General features: G+C 28.3%; 1 protein-coding gene across 3 annotated transcripts in view; it reads right to left on the bottom strand.

Moving 5' to 3' along the window:
* LOC119686134 (transcription factor collier) overlaps window positions 1–9,744 on the bottom strand; it is a 60,828-nt gene extending 51,084 nt beyond the window's left edge. For 2 of the 3 annotated variants that reach the window (XR_005252879.1, XM_038100609.1), the window contains exon 1: window positions 9,468–9,744. Coding sequence is in view for 1 of the 3 variants with exons in the window: in XM_038100609.1 (XP_037956537.1) it covers window positions 9,468–9,586 (119 nt within the window). In the remaining 2 variants the exon portion in view is untranslated. The remainder of the gene's footprint in view (window positions 1–9,467) is intronic. The other variant, XR_005252878.1, reaches the window with a different exon arrangement.
* Between the last annotated feature and the right edge of the window lie 11,553 nt (window positions 9,745–21,297).

The following is a 21,297-nucleotide window of genomic DNA, read 5'->3' as shown; positions in this document are numbered from 1 at the left end:
TCAAAAAATTATTCTTCTTCTTCTTCTTCTTGAGTTAGTGCTATTACGCACTTTTACTCTATAATGACTGGGGGGTTAATCACTACCCCACACTAGGCTTTAACTAGGCAAAAAATCATATCATTTATTTGTCTTTTAGTTGATGACGGACCTTAAATCAGCATATCTTCCTGAGAGTCCAGAAGTGGACTTGAGGATTGTTATGGCGGGGTTAATTAGCGTATCAACTTTAGTGAATAATTTTAAAGCTCTGTCTCTAATATATTTTTTCACTGAGTCAATCCTAAGATCTCTATGTATGTCCGTATATCTAAATTAGTACATTTGAAATCCATTAAACGTTTTTCTTTTAAGGTTCCAGTGAGGCCAAAACTTAGTAAATTGGTTTATTTGGATTACTCCATTTATTTTATGACATTTCTATGATTTATTATTGACATGGTGACCCGAATTATGAAATCATTGATATTGAAAAAGGTACGTGACAGACAGCGAAGCTGACGTCGAAGCTGCAATCACAACGATGAAATAATCGTCCCGCCTCCCGATCATAATAAAGTTAAAACAGCTATACGCGCTCAAAAACAACAGCTGCAGGCGCCGATGGTTTACCGGCTGAGCTGTTTAAAGCTGGTGGCGCAGAGTTTTGGTCGGACAACATTTGGTCGGATGCATGCCCAACGATTGGAATTTAAGTGTGCTTTGCCCAATCCACAAAAAAGGTGATCGTGCAAACTGCGCCAACTACCGCGGGATCAGTCTTTTAAATATCGCATATAAGGTTCTGTCAAACGTACTATGTGAAAGATTGAAGCCAATCGTCAACCAACTGATTGGACCTTATCAGTGTGGCTTCAGACCTGGCAAATCCACTCTAAACCAGATATTCACAATGCGTCAAATCCTGGAGAAGACTCAAGAAAAACAAATCGACACACACCATCTTTTTGTGGACTTCAAAGCTGCTTTTTATACTACGACTAGAAGCACACTCTTTGCCGCTATGTCTGAATTTGGTATCCCAGCAAAACTTATACGGCTATGTAAAATGACGTTGAGCAACACCACCAGCTCCGTTAGAATTGGAAAGAACCTCTCCGAGTCGTTTGATACCAAATGAGGTTTCAGACAGGGTGACTCCTTGTCGTGTGACTACTTTAACCTAATGTTGGAAACGATAATTCGAGCAGCAGCTTTAAACCGTACTGGCACAATATTCTACAAAAGTGTAATGCTGCTTGCGTATGCCGACGATATTGATATCATTGGTCGTCAGTGCAGCATTTTCCAACTTAGAAAAACAAGCAAAGCAAATTTGTCTTGTGGTAAATGAGAACAAAACAAAGTACTTTCTGTCAACAAACAAATCTCCTGAGCGTCTTGGGTCCTACGTCACTTTTGACAATTATAAGTTCGAAGTTGTGAAAGACTTTATTTATTTAGGAACCATCTTAAACACCAAAAATGACGTCAGCCTAAAGATTCAACGAAGAATTACTCTTGCCAACAAATGCTACTTCGGGCTAAGTAAGCAATTGAGAAATAAAGCCCTCTCTCGACAAACAAAAATCACGCTCTACAAATCCCTTATCATGCCTGTCCTTGGACAATTACCAACAGTGATGAGAAGGCGTTAGGAGCATTCGAGAGAAAAATTCTTCGGAAGATCTATGGTCCCTTACGCGTTGGCGACGAGTATCGAATTAGATGGAACGATGAGCTGAATGAGCTATACCGCGACATTGACATAGTTAAACGCATAAAAATTCAGCGGCAACGCTGGCTTGGTCATGTCGTGCGAATGGAAGAAAGTGCTCCGGTTAGAAAGGTATTTGATTCGGTACCCGCAGGTGGAAAACCCGCTAGAGACGTCCGCATCTTCGGTGGAAGGACCAGGTGACCAACGATTTGGGGGCGCTCGGTACTACCACCTGGCGTCAGAAAGCAACTAATCGGGCTGACTGGCGGAGGCTACTCGACGCGGCCAAGGACGACACACGTCTGTAATGGCCAACTAAGTAAGTAAGTAAGTATATTTGCAATTGATCTTTAATATAATCTAATCTAATCTAATCTAATCTAATTTAAAAAAATATTTAAAGTGGCAGTGATTTTTTATCATAAAGTAGTCTTTTATTAAGTTGACTGTTATAATATTTTAGAAAAGTAGCGTTTTCAAATATGTAGTCCTTGAAAATTATTACTGCTTTCTATCCGTCCATCTTCCACATCTCCGTATTTCTTTGTCAATCGAAATTTAGGCCAATGAACTTTGCTCGTCAATAGAATACCGTAACCGTTATCAGCCTCTGTACTTGTAGAGCTCGTGAACAGCTCAATGCAAAGTGTACGTATTTCAACGCAGCCCTGTAGCATCTTTCAAGCCTGTGCGCATCGGTTTATTTATTGCCCAAACCATAAACTCTGTTTTGCTTTTATTTTACCTTGTTTGGATCATATTTTGTGCGATAATAATTCTGTCACTGTGAGCGCAGGAACAGTAGAGCAATGGCTCTACTGTTTTACTCTTAACTTTTATTCATATATTTTATTTTGTCTTTTATTAACGAATATTTTGTTTTTGTATTGCGACAATGTCGTAGCCAAAACGTGATAAGGATTTTATTTGATCATTTTTTCATTTTTTTTTGTCGAACAGTTTATGCCTCTTGGTCGATACAGGCTTGTTGGATATGACCATGTGCGTATAAGCGTGTTTATTTGGTTCTTTTCTTTTTTGGCCAAATTGCTTACATGCACAATATTAAAGTGTTAAAATGTTAAAATTTATAAAAAATAAATAAAATTTACGAAATTACTAACGTAAAGTGTTTAAAACTGTTAAAATGTATTGATTATGCAACAAAAAATTCGTTTAAAATTCAATTAAAATATTTAAGGTCTCATATTGGAATAAAAAAAAAAACGTTTTGATAATAGTTTTAAGGGGATAGTAAAAATAAAAGTATTATTATTAAAAATTTTTCATTGTTTGAATAATTTTTATTCATTGTTTGCGTCATTTATTAAAATTATTTTTAAATGTATTGTTTTCTTAACATTTTAATTCAATGCAATTTAATTTTATATAAAAGGAATAATATATTATAATACGTTTTTATGGTTTATATCTGATTTCCAAGCCAAGGTTGGGCTCAGAATTAATGCTGTCAATACAAAACAAATATGAAGAAATATAAATAAAATATAATATCAGACGAGATTCTAAAGCAGAACCATCATCGAACAGCAGTCTTTAAACGTTATATAGTGAATGTATAGAAATGGTATTGAGACAGGAATCTAAAAGTCGATCGGTTTCATTTCACAATTACATAAAATCTGGTTATAAAATTTTTATAGCATTCAAATTAAGGTATCGATCTGGAAGTATAAACAATTGACCATGGTTTCCTTTGTGCTAGCGATATGTCGACGGTAATATAGTTTAAGAAAGTAATATTCAAGAAAGTAATATCAACATTAAAAGAAATGAAAAGATGAACGAAAATCTAGACTGAAATAATCCTTAAAGTATTGGACTGCTGCGGGCTGCCACGGTGCAAAGATAATAAAGGAAACTATTTAAAGATAGCTTATATCCAGAACAGAAGTTTTAAGTAAAATTCTCTTTACTCTTTAATAAAGAAATATGATGAATTAGTTTCTATAAATTCAATTTTTTTACTTTAGAACTCATGTTTATTTTTATTATAGTTTTTTTAGAAAAATTATATTTAACCGGGCTTAATGTTTGTTACATAACAACTCGAATTATTAAGAAGTAAAACTTAGTAAATAATTATTATAACTATTTTAAATGATTTTAATTAAGGGCTGTGGAAAAAAAACTAATGTTAGCAATTATTATTACAATTAATAATATTATATTGATTCCAAAACGTATGAGAAGAAAATCTCCTAAGCTAACCTGCACAAATTTGGACTATTAATGAACCTAAAAATATTCCTTTATGTTATACATATATATTCGTTCACTGAAAATTTCATATATATACTGTTCTTACTTCCTAATAATTGTAGAATATAAGAAAAAAGATGCAGGAAGGCTTCAATTTATATTTCTAAGAGTGTACAGATGTAAATAGGCTTTAATATCATCTTTAAAAGTGATAGCTCATAAGATAATGTGCAGTTATAAAGCTATTAAAAGAATCTAAGTTTAGATCTATTTAAATTAATAAATCTATCAACATTTTAATTGTTGTCTCAAATATGTTGTTTTAATCCCTTAGGCTTTTGATATCTGACCTTTTAGTCAAATAAAATAGTGATGGTAACTATTATTGCTAGAAAGACTATTGCTAGAAAAATATGTTAACTATAAAATTAAATAATATTTAATAGACTAATGCTTTTTTGAATGAATCATTAAAATTTTAATTTTTTTGTTAAAGTTTTTCTCTTTCTTTAAAGTTGTCAAAACACAAATTATAATCAATCTAGCCCTGTTCATCTGTCATGTGTATTTGACTTAGCCATACAAAACTTTACAAATAGAGTTTATAGAAGTGAACCCAAAATATTCTCGCAATCGATTGATTATTAAATACCTATAGACGTCCCAATAGATGTTATATCGACGGAACATTTGAAATTAAGTCCAAGTCAATTTATTTAAATTGTATACATCATTACTATAGAACTGAGCTGGAAATCACTTGATTACTAAATATCCCCTAAATATTCCTATAGATCGATGGAACATTTGCACAGAATTTACTTCATGGTTTAGCATTTTGGCATTTTGGTTATATTATATGTACATATATCTGTGATATCGTCACCAAATTTTATAATCGATTTAAATGTAAATTTAGCTGTCATAAAAATTAATAATCAATAAGTCAGTGCTCATATGAAAAACTTTAACATTTTTAAATATATTTTTTACAAATTTGGTTGTTTGAAAAAGTTCTATATTTAAGGTATCATAACTAAAAATGCTTAAGAAACTCTTATGAATCTTTGAAGATTTTTAAGTTAGTCAAATTAAATTTTTATATATATAGAAATTTTTATATATTAATTCCTTTTCTATTATTTTCTCCTCCTCTGCACACCATTGAATTCATTATATGAATTATTCACTGTTTCAATTTTGTGAGTTAATAACTTAATAATTAAAGCACTTAAATCGTTGTGCTTATTATTTTTGGAATATATTAAAAAATTATTAATACATAATTACTTGGAATATTTACGTATTTAAACATTTATAAATTGTAGGTAGATAAAGAGAGAGAAGAAAATCAATATATCATGATTCTAATAAATGTTGTATGATTACAATACATCTATTTGTTAAAATAATCTTTGATATAATATTATATATTTTAAAAAAAAAAAATTTTTTTTGTTGCATTTATTGCAAATCGACTAAAAAAAGCGTACAATTCTCTAATCTAGACAAATACATGTAATTTTAAAATCTATAAAAATGTGTAAAAAATATTGTGTATTTTTATATTTTTTAATATTTTATTCAGTGAATATTTAAATATACTTTTTATAGTATGTTTGCGACGGTTTGCAAAAAAAAAAAATTCATTTCATGAATGCGATGAAATGTCGACATGTAAACTGTATATTTTTAATAATTTAATCGTAATATATTTAATTGTGAATTTAAATTTTTTATTAAACTATGTATATATTGGTTTAGTTTAATTTAATCGTAATATTTTTAATTGTGAAGCTATATTTCTTAATTGAACTATATATTGATTTAGTTTAATTTAATCGCATATAGTTTTTATTACGTCATATTTTAATATTATTTGTATTAATTAATAAATTTTTTAAATTTTTTTATTTTCTAGTTCGGTCTATTAATATTGCAAAAATCTGGTAACTACACAATTGGTATGGTAATTTTAAAGTAGTTTTAGGATTTCGTCTGTTATTCTCTTATTATATATTTAGATATTAAAATACTTAACATATTTTTTAAACAATTATTAAAAATTTTTTTATACTAGTTTAGTTTATTAATAATACAGGAATCTGGTAACTACACAATTGGTATGGTAATTTTAAAGTAGTTTTAGGATTTCGTCTGTTGTTCTCTTATTAGCTATTTAGATATTAAAATACTTAATATATTTTATAACCAATTATTGAAAATTTTTTTACACCCATTCGGTTTATTAATAATGCAAAAATCTGGTAACTACACAATTGGTATGGAAATTTTAAAGTAGTTTTAGGATTTCGTCTGTTATTCTCTTATTAGATATTTAGATATTAAAATACTTAATGTATGTTACGTATTTTGTAGCACAATTTTTTTATTTCTTTTAGTATTTGCATATATTAACAAATGCAAGAAATAAAATGTAGCACAAAATTAAATTATTGTACACTAATTATAGCATTTATCACATGTAATTTCGTTATATCTGTTATTAATTGTTATAAAATTTTTAATATTTCGTTTGTTATTATCGTATAGGATCACAATTTATTTATTTATTTAAGCAATTTCCATACCTTATTTGCTTATTATTGGCATTGTGATTTGCCGTCGCTGTTTGTAAAAATCCTGCCGTCATTTTGACAAAAACATTCGCAGCCACACTTTCACTTTCACCAATTTTTGTTGACAAAAACATTTCACACTGAAAACATCTCAAATAAAACTAACTAAAGAAGAGCTTTGTCATGCAAAAAGCCCCCTTTATGGTGGAAATGTGAAATTTGAAAACATCCCCCTTTGCGATGAAGTAAGTCTCTCAAATAAGTGAGATAAGTTTTCAAGGTAAGAAGTTAATGTTATCCTTACTAGATGTCAGCTTGGGATTCATGAGGCCGTCAAACTTATACTCTTTTTAGTCTCATTATAAAGAACTTTCCCCCCTTGGGGTTGCTGGTTTTTCCTTTGTGCATTAGAATATAATTTTTAAAGCTTTATTTGTACAATTTTTTTTCTAATTTTACTTGAGTGATGTCTGGCTTACGCATTAAACTTTGAGTGAAAAATTTGTGCGTAAAGAAATATAGCTCAAATGCTAAGTAAATTGAACTCACAATGTATGAATGAATTCTTATTAACTGATACCAGAAAAAGGAAAAAATAGAATAAACAGTCTACTATGGATGTACAGCCAAATTTTGCTTGGGGAGACTTTTGCGAGACAATTCGCATTAGATATTCCCAATGGGTAGTGTAAGTTGCGTCCGCATGTTGTGGAAAAGCGCCACGTTTGTGGATACTATGACCCAAGGGTATATTAACGTTTACATACTGTACAATCAAATAATGGAGAAATCTTTAGAAAATAAAATTTTCAAGTTCATGTTTTTCGGCTACGCAATTTTTCAGTTTTTTTTCGTAGAATTTTTATTAACAGCAATTGAATTTATTTAAAATTTTGTTGTTTTAAAGTTAGGCTGTTTATTTTTCCTTTGATTTAATTATAATGTATTTGTTTAATTTTATAATAAATTTATAAGAATTTCAAAATGTTTTTAAAGTTATAAAAGTGAATTTATTATAGAAAAAAATTGTACACTTTTAAATTAATTTTTAAAAATATATGATAAATTTATAATAAATTTCAAATATTTTTAAAGTTATTAAAATAAAAATTATTATACAGAAATATGTTTTACACATTTAAATTAATTTTTAATTAATATTTTGAACATTTTTTCTTTAAGTGCAAAAAAATTTTTAAAAAAACCTTTTAAATGCTAATTATATATACAAGTGTAACTCATACTAAACCGTACTCAAACAGGGTTAAATTAAATTTTATTGAAATTAATTTATGAAATCCAATATTTTATAAACAAAACGTTAATAATAAAAGAATTTCTAAAATGAGAATAACGTTTTTTTAATTAAAAATAATTCTGAAAGATATTATTAAAAAAAGGAGCAGTTATGAAGTAATGGATTTTTTAAAGCGCATTTTTATGAAGTCACGTTGATTCCAATAATTTTCTAATACTGTTCTTTTTATTTAACTGAGTGTTCCTGAGATTTATTACATATATTATAGTTTTTAAATACTGTTTTATACAACTATTACATAACTAGTTAGTTATTAATAGTTTGTAGTTAATAGTAGTAGTAGTTATTAATAGTTAGTTATGAAATAGTTAACACTTGCTATAACTCCTTCAAAATATATATATAGTTGTTTTTATTAGATATTAATTTTAATAATTTGCTTTTTATCATGCAAAATGAAATAACATACATACATTTTTATAAAAATTTTTTTTTCTATAGCGGTTACATTAATTTAAATGTATAAAAATTCTTTGCCGAATTATATATTAATTAAATAATTTTTTTATTAAATTCATTATCTTTCTGTTACAATCAAAACGAAAGAGTATAAAATCAAAATATATTATTATAACGATATAGCAAATTATTTGAATTTTAAATTTTTATTTTAAAAATTTAAAATGTGTTTTAATTACTAATTTTAATCTTTAATTAAAAATAAAAAAAAATGTCTATACTGAAGTATAAAAGTAGTTAGTTAAGTAAGTATGTTTTAAATATTTAAAATAAAAATGTCGTTGATCAATTCAATATTAATATTTTTATTGTTAAATTACTAGATTATAAATTATAAAAGATTAATAACATAATTATAATTTTATAATTCATGATTTTTTATATAATAAGTAGAAAATGACAAGACATAATTATATTATTTAAGTTATTGCATAAAAATATTAACTTCAAGATATATAGAATATATCATTTTCTATATAGGATATTGTTAGTCAAGTGTTAAGCACCCAAACATAAATATTTTTGAAATATTAATTTAACGTTGAAATTATATTAATAATACTAAATAAAAAATAAATGCGAAACTCAACACTATTCACTGATTCATAGAAATCACGCTTTTAAAATATCGCATTGCATCTTATATATTATTAAAAATTGGATTTATTTTAATTTCTATTTAAGACCTTTTCATCCTCTAATGCAACAACTTATATATATATAGATTTATATAGATAATTTAAACTGCGAGCTAATAGTACCAAAAACGTAGTATAAAAGAAATGACACATATATCACTAGGAAGGAGCTAAAGGAGACAAAAAATGTTGGTAACGATTGAACAATAAATTGCCCATAAGACTGAAAAATTTCTTATAAACACGTTCATTGTTAAAATGTATATTCTGATATGCAATCAATAGTTTATAGTTAAATTTTTTAAATTAAGTTTTCAAGAAGTTCAACGATTCGAATAATTTATACTATAAGCAAATCACTGTACTAGGAGCTTATATGGCATTTAGATTAGATTATTAGTTGCCATTAAATACAATTTTTTGTAATCTTGCATTTTTTAAGAACTGTAGTTTATTTTCATAATGATATTTTTATTAATTTTTCATAATGATCAATAAACAAATAAACTTTCATACACTTTTAAAATAGAGTTTTTCACAACCTTACTTACTTTGTCTGATCAACGACGGGTTGCATCCACGCTCTTGCACCTAAAGGTTCTTCTTTCAATGAAGTCATTGGGCCTCGCGGTTGATTCATATCAGTGGTTGTTGGTGGCAAGCCAAACATTAATCCACCAGCGGATCGTGGTCCAGCTGATGGATAAAGCTTTCGTCCCCATTCTAATTCAAGAGTAGGCCACGGTGAAGCCGAGCTGAAACCCGGCACAGGCTCGTCTGAACGCAGTTTGAAAGTCGACTTAGAAAATTTGGTGCTATATAAGCGAATTTAAGAAAGCAGCGCAATATCTATTATTTTCTTAGTTTTAAAATTTCTGTTCAGAATTGCTTAATGTCGTTTAATGAAGTTTTCTTGTAAAGTTTATTATTTATTATAATTTTTCACAATAACAGAGTTTAATTTCATTAATCACTTTGTATTCAATTATTTTATTGTGTTGACTATTTTAATAATATCCTTTATTAATTACCATCAATCAAATAACTTTTTTATATATAATGTGTATTTTTATTAAATGATTTCAATTTCTATTCAATGATACTTCACACATTTGATTTTTAAACTGGTTTTCCCAATGTACCGTAGAGAATTTGGGATTTTCGTAAAATTGGTCTCGCAACAAATTTCAGCGCTATTCTACCGTCCCGAGTGGCTGTTAAACCCCTACTGAATCCCGTAATAGCACTGAACAGCAATGCTGCTATGATTCTACAACGGCAAGCGACAACCAGCGAACAAAGGTTTCAACTATAATACGGAAACGAAACAGGCAACAGGACATCAGGCACACGACACACTCAAAAAAAAAAAGAAGATAATATTTAAAAGCGGAACGCAGTCACAAAACGCGATTACAATAAAAATGCAAGCGAGTGGAATCCTAACCTACCACTAGACTACTACAGAATATAGTTTATTGGTAGTGGTGGTTACGGTTAGTATATGAAAATAGCGCGCACATTAACAAGACGAAAGAACACTTTACGAATAATCCACCGAGTGCTGCGACTGTCAGCACCACCGCTGCTTCTACACAAATGAATGATTATGATGACAACACCACTGGTGCTGGCTGGTGTATCTGTTGTATGAGAGAGAGCTACTTTCAGCTCGGACTCGTTTGCACACACTGTTAATAACAAACGTACACATGTTATAACTAGAATTGTTGTTGCATTAAGGGACCTTGGGAACAAAGCGAAATGGTACAAGTCCCGTTTGTACGATTTGTGCCAACCTAAGGACCAAAAGTGCAATGAAACACTAGAGTAAATAACACACAAATGAGATATGTGACCATACGCAGGGTGTTTGCTGTTATTTGAGAAAATGTGCAGAAATTTTATTATGTTTTTCACTGATCTTTATTTGGCAAAGTATTATATTTATTAATAAAAATGTTGTTTTTAATTTATGGAATGGTACTTTCATTTTAGTATAACAAAAATAAATTTTAGTTACAAGTAATATATAGTTTTATATTGTCAAACATATTTTAGAAAATAATTCATCATTTCTTCCATTGGTTCTAATACTGCTTAATTATACTTTTAATTTTCTCATACGCAAACTCTATGTATAAAAATTAAATAAAAACCATAATACACTCGTATATAAAATAAAAATAATCCGCCTACCCATTCCATATTGGCAGAGAGCACGATTGGGAATCGAAACATTGTTCCATTGTGCAGGCTCTTGATTGGTTAATGAATGCATTGTAGGGATTGGTTGACATTTCCACTGGAAATAACAGATGTTTCTTTTTTTTTGGTTTAGCTGTTGGAAATTTTATTTCATTCTAATATAAATTTTGTATCTTGAGATACTATGACTGTATGTTTTTATTATATTTAGTTTTTTTGTGTTGTTTTTTTTTTTAATTTTTATAATTTTTTTTCTTCTGGGTTTTGTATTTATTTAATTGTCATTGGCTACAAAAATCATTACTCCAGACGATAAGAAGTGTGTATCGGTATTTTCTGAATAAGTTGAAATAACTTTATGAAAATACATTTGAGTTTTGAACTTTGCATTTATTTAGTATCTGCTTGAAGTTTAAAAGAGATAGCGCTCTCAAGTAATACACTGGGAGGAGTTCGGGTGCAATTCTATGTAATACTGTTAACATCTAATAAAATTAATGAGTAAGCATACAACAGATTTTATCTTTATCATATGTTTAAAGTAGCTTAGATAATTATTATAAGAACATCTTGCAATATATTAACATTAATTACATAAAATATTTCGAGAAAACTAGTCGCTGAAAATATAAAGCATAATATTCACAAATTATTTGTTATAATTTCTTAAGAAGACATATATTATTAGCTTCAGTTTTATATGTCTAAATTTTACTAATGATAAAAATACATAAATTATTAATTTTACGGTGACTTAATAATTACCCACGGATAGGTCAAATTAAACTACAACTTTTCAGAACACTGGTATTTAAATCAAAATTAATTTATTAACACAATAAAATTCACATTCTTGATCGGGTTTCTTTGCCGCAAACTAAGTCGCTGAGAGCATCTACAAAAAAAGTTATAATCTACCTCTGTGATTATTGTGATTTATTCAACATTGTTCTACTTCATGAAATTTTGGCATTTCTCAGTCTTCAAGAACCTCGTGGGTTCATAACTTTGGAACGGCTTTCAAAAGACAAATCTGTTGGTGTCATTTCTTTAGATCACTTTTCAGAACACGCTTTAGAACACTTTTCATGGAGAAGAATCATGAAATGTTGACCTTTTCTTGTCTTTAAGTACCCTAGGGTATCATAATTTTAGAATACCTTTCAAAACATTGTTCTACTTCATGAAATGTTGGCCTTTCTCCGACTACAAGAGCCCTAAGATGTCGTCGTTTAAGAACACCTTTCAAAATTATCATTTTATCACAACAACTCATATGTTTGATGAAATTTTGATAAAAGCTATCATATGTTTAGCTGAGCAGTTATTTATCTTTATTTGTAGTATAATTTTTTTTTTGGTATAAAGCTTCTTGTTTCAAATCACTTTTCCCGAAGATGTTGTTTTGTGTGTAACCAACATCATAGCGTCTTACAGCAGATAACCTTCCATTATAGCGTTCTATTGTTTAAGACGTGGAAGATTTATTCAAATTGTGGTATTGCTCGTCATTTAAAATAACCAGTGAATGTGCGCGGTTCAGAAATGTGCGGTATTTTTTTATTAAATCTTCTTGCTTTCATTCTCAATAAATCTATAACGATTATTTAATACATGTTTTCACTTTATAATACCTTAAGCTACTAGGTTACTAAACACATAGACCTAAATAAGCAATAATGATTAAACGACAATCGACAGATTGGCATCCTAAATATTTTTCATATGGAGCTAGTAGTAATAGACGCCGTAGTAATTAAGTGCAGGGCGGTATTAGTGCCATAATCGCCATAGTTGGTAATTATTGGCTGCAATTTTCTATCGAAATACTATCGAAAATTATTTCCAAAAATTTGAGTGGCAAATAGTTGCTGGGTTGTTATCAGTTCGAAAGTTAAATCAGTTTAAAGTTGGTTGCACTTCATTTTGGACACCTATCTACGGTATAAATGTTAAAATAACTTTTTAAGTATTTTGGTTTTTATGCTTGGGTATTTCATATACTTATTCTCTTATTATACCTAATGTCTTTAGATATGTACCACTTATTTCAGAAATGAAGGCTTGCTATTAATTTGTTCATAAGATTGTAATATTTTAGCTATTAAAAAGTTAAAAAAATTTCAATTTATAATACTGCAAATATACCGTCGGGTAATACAGCAGAAGGAATCAAAAAAATGCACAAAGAAAAATGGTTTGTATCTTGGTTAGTTTCTTGGTTAGTATCTTTATCCTAACTGACAACTAATTCACATAAGTACAATATGTGAATGTATTTCAATACATTGTTTCGAAATTATGACTAAAATAGCAATAATTATTTTATTTATATGATTGTGTATGTAAATAAATCTTAATTTTTAGTGAATCTTTAATTCAAAGACAGTTTATTCAAATTGATTTAATGATAATTTTGTATTAAAAAACTTTGATAAAAGTTGTAGTAGATAACTATATACTTAGATAATTTTTTGATTAGTAATGTAAGAATATCAGATATATAAACGTTTAACAGCAATGACCTGCAACTATTTTCTTATTTACAGATAAATTGTAGTGTTGACATAAATTTTATATTATATTAAGCTTTCTGATTTTTGCATAGGGTTCCAGAACTAGTGTGCATTTGATGGTAATATGTTGTCAAATTAAATAAATAAATACATCAATATATTAACGCAGTAATAATATACTGTATTTTCTATACTTAAGTGGATGTCTTAGGTCCTTTCATTATTATTGTTCTAAACCAAAACTTCTAAGAATGAATCGAACATATATCATAAGGAAAGGATAAAAAAACAGAAGATTTTCTAACAGTATTTTCCAAAATTGTTTAAAGTGGCAAGAAAATAAATTAATGGACTATTAAGAAAAAAAATATTTCTTTTTTCTGTTTTATAAATCACTCTGATTATCCATTTCTTTATGTATTGGGTAAGAATAAAACTAAATACGCCGTAGTTAGTCCTAGAAAGCCATACATGAAGTGTATTTCTTCATAATTTATGTAATGCAGCAAGATCTAACAGTCCACACTGTACAAAAATATTTACATTTCCTTTATCGGTCCAAGAAGTTGATTTTTTCATGTTTCTGCATGTATAACAATTTCGAAATTTTTCCTAACGTTCATTGAAAATGATTCAGACCGTCTATTCAGATATAATTTATATATTATTGATTTCTTTCACATGTATTATTGTAGATCAAAGTTTATTTTAAACCCCCTGAAGTTACTTTTTCGATGAGTACGGACAAGTAAACTACATTACCCCCCAAACCTGCATTTCCCTTAAATAAGATATGCATTACAATATTCCCATGAAATATTGTTTTTAGAGATAAATGCTGATTTTTTTACTAAAAGTGAATTTATAGTCGAAACTACAATAATAATCTGATCACTAGAATAACTCTTAAGCATAAGTTTAAATATTCTTTAATTAAGTTTAAATTGGATACAAGAAAACACATATTTCTTTATTATTTATTTTAAAGATAATGAAAAGTCTATGAAAAAGTAATGAGATAGTTCCACATATCCACCTGTTAATTGAAACTAAATAAAAGGTTGTAAATTCAAACATTTCACAAAAAAGGTAATGTTTCTTTTGTATTTTGCCATACTTCTTAATATACCTATGTATTATTGAGATAGTTTGAAAAACTGCTTCAATCTTTAATATTTTCTTTAATATACATTTTTAAACTCATTAAGTTTTTTTCTCTTTTATATATCCTTTTCTTGAATTTAAATTTACCTGAACATGTATTTATAACAACAACTTAATATATATCATTTACTGCTCCTAATGGAATTTGAAGTTCAAAGACTTTGCAGTATTTAATACAAACAAATTTCCCGTGAAAATAAATAAATAAAAGTGTGAACCAAGAATCATCCAAGTTTTCCCAAAACGATGGTAATTAATAAAATATCAACATCACGGTTTCATTTATTTAAATATGAAATCTATTTATGAGCAGAACACAAAAAAAAAGGAATCTAATTTTAAAAGTCTCGAGAAGTCATTTCAATAAATAATTTAAAGGGGCAGGCGACATAATCTTTGTAAGTTGTGAATGAGTATGTTTGTGTATATACTTAGGCCGATTAGTTTGAGGTTTTTGTACAATTAACCCCTTTTGAAGTGTGCTTAATTCTCTGTGGACACAATTGGCACACTGTGACAGCTGTCAGAATGTGCGTCCATCTATGTACTTCCCTCATTCCATATCTGAACAGATCAATTCAATTCAGTATGGTTTTATGCAATTCAGTCTAAATCAGTTTTTTTTTTTAATATTCCAACAAACATCTAAAATATTTGGAATTATGTTTTGAACAACATATTTTCTTGTTTTTATTTTGAATTTACAATTTATGGAAGAGCTACAGCCGTTGCATTTAAATTTCAAACGCGAATACGAAGCTTACTCTTTCGAAGGGCTATAGTTATTTACAGTATTTGTCCAGATATTATCAACTACTTTATAATCGTTATAATTTGATTAAATAATATTTTATATTTGTTATATTTATTTAGTAAGACAAAAAACAAATGTCAATTCTTTGCAGTCATTTTACACAGTTACACAAACAATCTCGTTTACAATTCGTATTTGCATAGGAGTAAATATGTGCAACAAGGTTGACACTTATGGGATTACACAAAACCGTAGCTAATGGGTTTACGGTGGTTAACAAAACGGATTATAACGTTCTACACTTCGAACGTGTGATAGTCAACAGTAAATTGATTTAACTGCAATATGAGGAACTAAATGGAAATAATGGGCGAAATTCATAGATTTTTCTATAAGATGTCTGTAGCAGAAATTGGACCCACATTGCTTGACAATAGAATTCTGTATGATTATTATATTTTTTCTTATTTTTAACCCACTCATTCATTCATTAATGGTTAATGCATGTTTAAAATGCATGTAGAAAAGGTATATATTTAAAACGATAACAACTTAATTAAATATGATTTTAGCTTGTTTGCAATAAACTATCTTCTTCACGAAAATAATAATGTTACTATAACTTAGTGTGAATTTATTATAAAATATTAAGAGAATATCTGAAAATTATCATTACGTTTTATTAATTTTTCTGTTAACAAAAATTATCAATACAATTTCTTTTTGATTCGCTTTCTTAAAAAAATATGTATTAATACCATTAAACATATATGACGTTTAAGTACTTTCATTTTTTCATAACTTTTAAATAATGAAGACACTCTTGAGTTTAAAACTTAAAAACAAAAAAAAAATTCAAATAATAATGATAATTCAACAATCGGGACTCTATAATTAAATCACATAGCTGGTTCGGTTTATCAACCCTTTCAACTCAACATTGTAAACCTAAAAATCTTAATTATACTTAAAACAATAATTAGAGGAATTTAAACAACGACACAATAATAAGCACAGTTGTTGGTGTGTTTTCATAAATAAGCACAAGTGTTGTTTCATAAAGACAACCTACCGTCAAACAGGTATTTAGTTACAATAGCGAAATTGCGCGCACTACAATTCAAAGTACATCCACCATATTCTCCAGATTTGGCAATTACTACCTGGTCGCAGATCTTAAAATGTACTCCAAGGAAAAATTATTTTATCTAATGAAAGTCATCGCCATAACAAACGTTGTTGTAAGACCACAGATAATCTGAAATGAAAAACATGAAAAATATATTTATTATATTTTCGAGGATCATACCAAATGAATCTATATCTTTTCGTGATATTTTCTGCCTACATTTTAAACTTCATTTTTCACTAGAGGTATCTTGAAGTCACGATGAATTTGAAAGTATTTCACATAGTATTTTTAACTGTAATCTTTGAAAAATTTCGATGTTGGTTGCCACAGTTCCATACTGATTGTAGCACACTTTTACATTAATATGGATAGGAAATATTGTTTGTTCAGCATACAAAACATGCTACAGAATTTATACCAAGGAATTTTTATTTGGTAAAGCTCTACATTTTCTACTAAGGCGTCTATCCAAGGCATGCATAACGCCTTATAATGTTTGATTGCAGAATTATTATCACGGTGTATGTGACTTGGGTAGATTTAGGTTCAGGCCAAGATTGCTGTATCGTCTCCGAGGGTACCGATTTATATTCCCACCATCCACGGTAAGTCGCGTGTAGTAAGTAGATAATAGATATGTCAACTTCAATATCATGTAATAAAGACATTCCTTTTTTGCTTTTTATTTAAAAAAGACTTTACAAGAACTTACATTTTATGATCACATAATAGTTTAGAGGCAATAGTTTTTTGATTTTAAAAAGCAATCCTTGATGTCATACTCAAATGTGATGTGATTTTTTCCAAAAAGTCTATAAATTTATTTAATTGTAGAATTTCGTCTTCTGAATCCAAATTAGTAGTTTGGTATGATTCATTTTCTCTTAATTATCAGCATATGACGTTTTAAGAAGAATTTAATATATTCCATATATTCCATTTAATATCTAATATCTAATTTATTATCTGTAGTTTTAAGAGAATGTGGAAAGAAAACATTAGATGCTCAAATTGATTTGTTTTAGTTAAATTATTTTAATTAGTTATATCATATCCAATCCCGCGCTGAGAGCGCAGTCAAAACAGAACGGAGCTTCCAATTCGACAATAAATTTATTAAGACTAAATTAATTAATTTAAGTAAAAACCATTAAAGCTAAATATTGAATTCAAAAATACTTGCATAATGACTGTATGTTACAGCACATTTGTATTTTGATTCATTATTTTTTTCTATATATATCTTAATTCATTTGTTTTTTAATAATTTTTTTTAACTAAGCTTTTAGAAACTTACTTATAAAACTTACCGGGTTAATTTATCAAAAGGGAAATCTATTAAATGCATAAAGAACGTAATTTATCAAAACGATCACAAATTAAAATTTATTATATTTTTTTTTCTTTCAATTATCAGAAGAAGCTAATTATATCCTGCTGCGTTTTTTACGGGTTTTTATACAGAACAGCCCTTATTTGAGTAAGAGTGTTAAAACAGGGCTTTATTTGTTTGTTTCAACAACATTCACATGGGCAGTAATTTGTTTGAAAATGATATATATTTTGATGGGAAGCCAAATTTCTGATATTCCAACTCTTAAACTTGTACACATGTTGCAATAATATTTTATATTTTATGTTTGAAACTGATTATTCGTTTAGAAGCAGGATTTGTTATATTAGCAAAAATTACAATTGTAGTAAAATACTTCTGTATAAGAAAACTTATTAATTCAACAAAACATGTAGATCATAATTTTATAATCATAAATAATTTTCTATTCCAACAACATGCAATTGAGAAAATTGGAATTAAATTATTTTATTAAATTCATTGATATACATTGTGACCGAAAAGTTTCCGGTCATAAATAAATAAAACGCAAAATTCTTAATCTTCATCAATATTTATTTTATCTCCTTCAAAATATGCTCCATTAGAAGCGATACACAAATGCCAACGTTTCTTCCATCATCAAAACATTTTTTATAGGCGCTTTCCGGTATGGCTTTGAGTTCCCTCTGCGAATTCTGTTTTACGTCTTCTATGGATTCAAAACGCGTTCCTCTGAGTGGTAATTTGAGGTTGGGAAACAGGAAAAAGTCACACGGTGCAAGATCAGGTGAATACGGTGGCTGTTCGATGGTATTTATTGAATGTTTGGCCTTAAAATCGTTGATAATGTTGAACAAATTGAGGTGAATCGGAACAAGCCGGGCGTTGACACGTCGCATACACAAATTGTCCACCAAAATCAAACGAGCCATCTCACGACCGATGCCTAGCTCTCGTGCTATCTCTCTAACACTCACATGAGGATTTTTGAACACGATTTCCTTTGCCTTTTCAATGTTTTCGTCGGTGGTAGAGGTCGAAGGTCGTCCAGAACGCGGCATGTCTTCGACGGTCGTACGACAGTCCTGAAAGGCTTTGTACCACTCATAAACTTGAGTTTTCGATAAAACTGATTCCCCATAAGCCTTTTGTAGCATTCGCAACGATTCTGCACACGAAATTTCGTTCGAAAAACAAAATTTGATGCAAACTCTTTGTTCAATATTTTTTTCCATTGTTTTTTTCGCAACGCACTACTGAGGTGAACTGGTTTCAACAGCTGCCGTAAACGAACTGTCCGACAGATCGCGCTCATTTTTGGCATAGTAATTAAGGACAGTGCTGCCAAACTACATAAACTTAAAATATCGAAAAATATACAGCGCGCGAATTTTAAATGAGAACCTCCGAAAACCTTTCGGTCACAATGTAGAATATATAGAATGCCTATTTGTTCGAGAGAACGACTTTCAATTAAAAAATTTACAACTTTAATCACAAATACTATTATAATAAGATATTGCATATTTGAAAATTTAATTTATTAAATTTTTATTTATTAAATTTATTTATGAAATTTTATTATGTATTGCATTTCTTTTAGTTTTTTTTTTGTAATGTTATCTCACTACACTACAACTTTGATATAAGTGATTTAAAATTGTTACATTAATGAAAATATTTGTTTAAAATGTAGATTAATTTTGCACTAAAATTTTTTTATATATTTCGAAAAAAAAAAAAAAAAATATTAAAATAATTTTATTAGCTTCGTTTTCCAACGATGCGACACCAAACGTGAGGGACAACAAATCTCTTATAAAGAATATTTCATTTTACCCTTCATAAATCTGAATAATTTGTTTTATTGTTTCAAACTTTTTTAAATGAATTTTGTATTTTTATTTTACAATATTTTTTATTATTTCCTCTCGTTTTTATATGCAGAACAAAACTAATAAATAATATTTTTTTCTTCTAGCTAATGAAATTTTTTTATTTCTTTTTTTTAATTTTTGTTTTCATCTTTTCAAAGGGCGAAAAGTCTACAACTGACATAACGTATCGAAATGGAAATTTATGTACTTGATGAAAACAAATTTTTTTGTAAGTACATAGCATTAGACGATTTGCATTTTGAGGATACTGTTTGGTAAGTTCGACTTCACACTCCTTTTTTACTTATGGGTGCAGAAATATTATTATTTATTTGAAGAATCTTGAGTGTCTGGTACCTAATTAAGAAACATGCATTCATTCATTTTTAATTATATTTGTATAACATAAGCATTTAAGGTAAGTTTTTTGGTGACCTGCAGAGTAAAACAATGAGTAAATTAAAAAATGAATTTAAAAATTTAAATAATATATCACACACTTTGCATTTAAAATATTCTTCATAAAACATATCCTTATGAATTTTTGGTATTTTTCGAAAGTGTTAAAATTTACTGAGTTATTATTATTTACTACAATAGCCACAATTTTTTCTTTCAGAGTAGCAAAAAAATACCAAATTACGAAAAAATACATGTGAAACAGTCTTCAGTGTTAGACTGAATATTTTATGTCTTAAGTTTCAGTGCAGCCAAATTCAAAAATCAGTCTATTGTGAATGTTCAATGGAAATTTATTGCAAAATTCCAGTCACCCGTTAAAATCACATGACCATATCATTTACTAATAAATTAAAACAAATATATAAATAAGTTTATTTAAATATATAAGATAAGAAATACTTACCTTTACAGTGATTCCATCTCAGAAATTCAGCTGGCGAACGTACAATATATTCTACGAGGTTCGTTGTAATTATAACAAAAATCTTCGACATCCGTAGTAAAGACAACCTAGGATTTATTATTATTTTATTTATTAAAGTTTTTATTAAAATATTGAATATTAAAATGTGACTGTTGAATATTAAGAATGTTTCAAAAAAATTAATTAAAAAAATTGACACAGCAATTCAAAAAAATTGACTAATTTAATTTCTTTTATTTATTTTTTTAGTATTATTTATTTGGCTCAATCCCTTTTTAACTCGACACACTTTCCAAACAAGTCCAACAATTTTAATTAATAAATTCGAAACGCGATTCGCATTATCTTAAGTGGCCTTTAGACATCAACGCGCGTTGACAAACACACGAAGTCTTCTCTCTCCATTACACATTAAATTTACCAACAATTTTTTAAACACGCCTCCAGCAAACAATGCAAAATTTGTTCACTCATCAGTAGTAAAGCAATCGCTGAAGTGTCGACAGCG

This window comes from Teleopsis dalmanni, chromosome 2 (genome assembly GCF_002237135.1).
Source record: "Teleopsis dalmanni isolate 2A chromosome 2, ASM223713v2, whole genome shotgun sequence".
Classification (NCBI taxonomy): domain Eukaryota; kingdom Metazoa; phylum Arthropoda; class Insecta; order Diptera; family Diopsidae; genus Teleopsis; species Teleopsis dalmanni.
The sequence above is the reverse complement of the archived record's forward strand: the minus strand, read 5'-3'. Positions and strand labels throughout refer to the sequence as shown.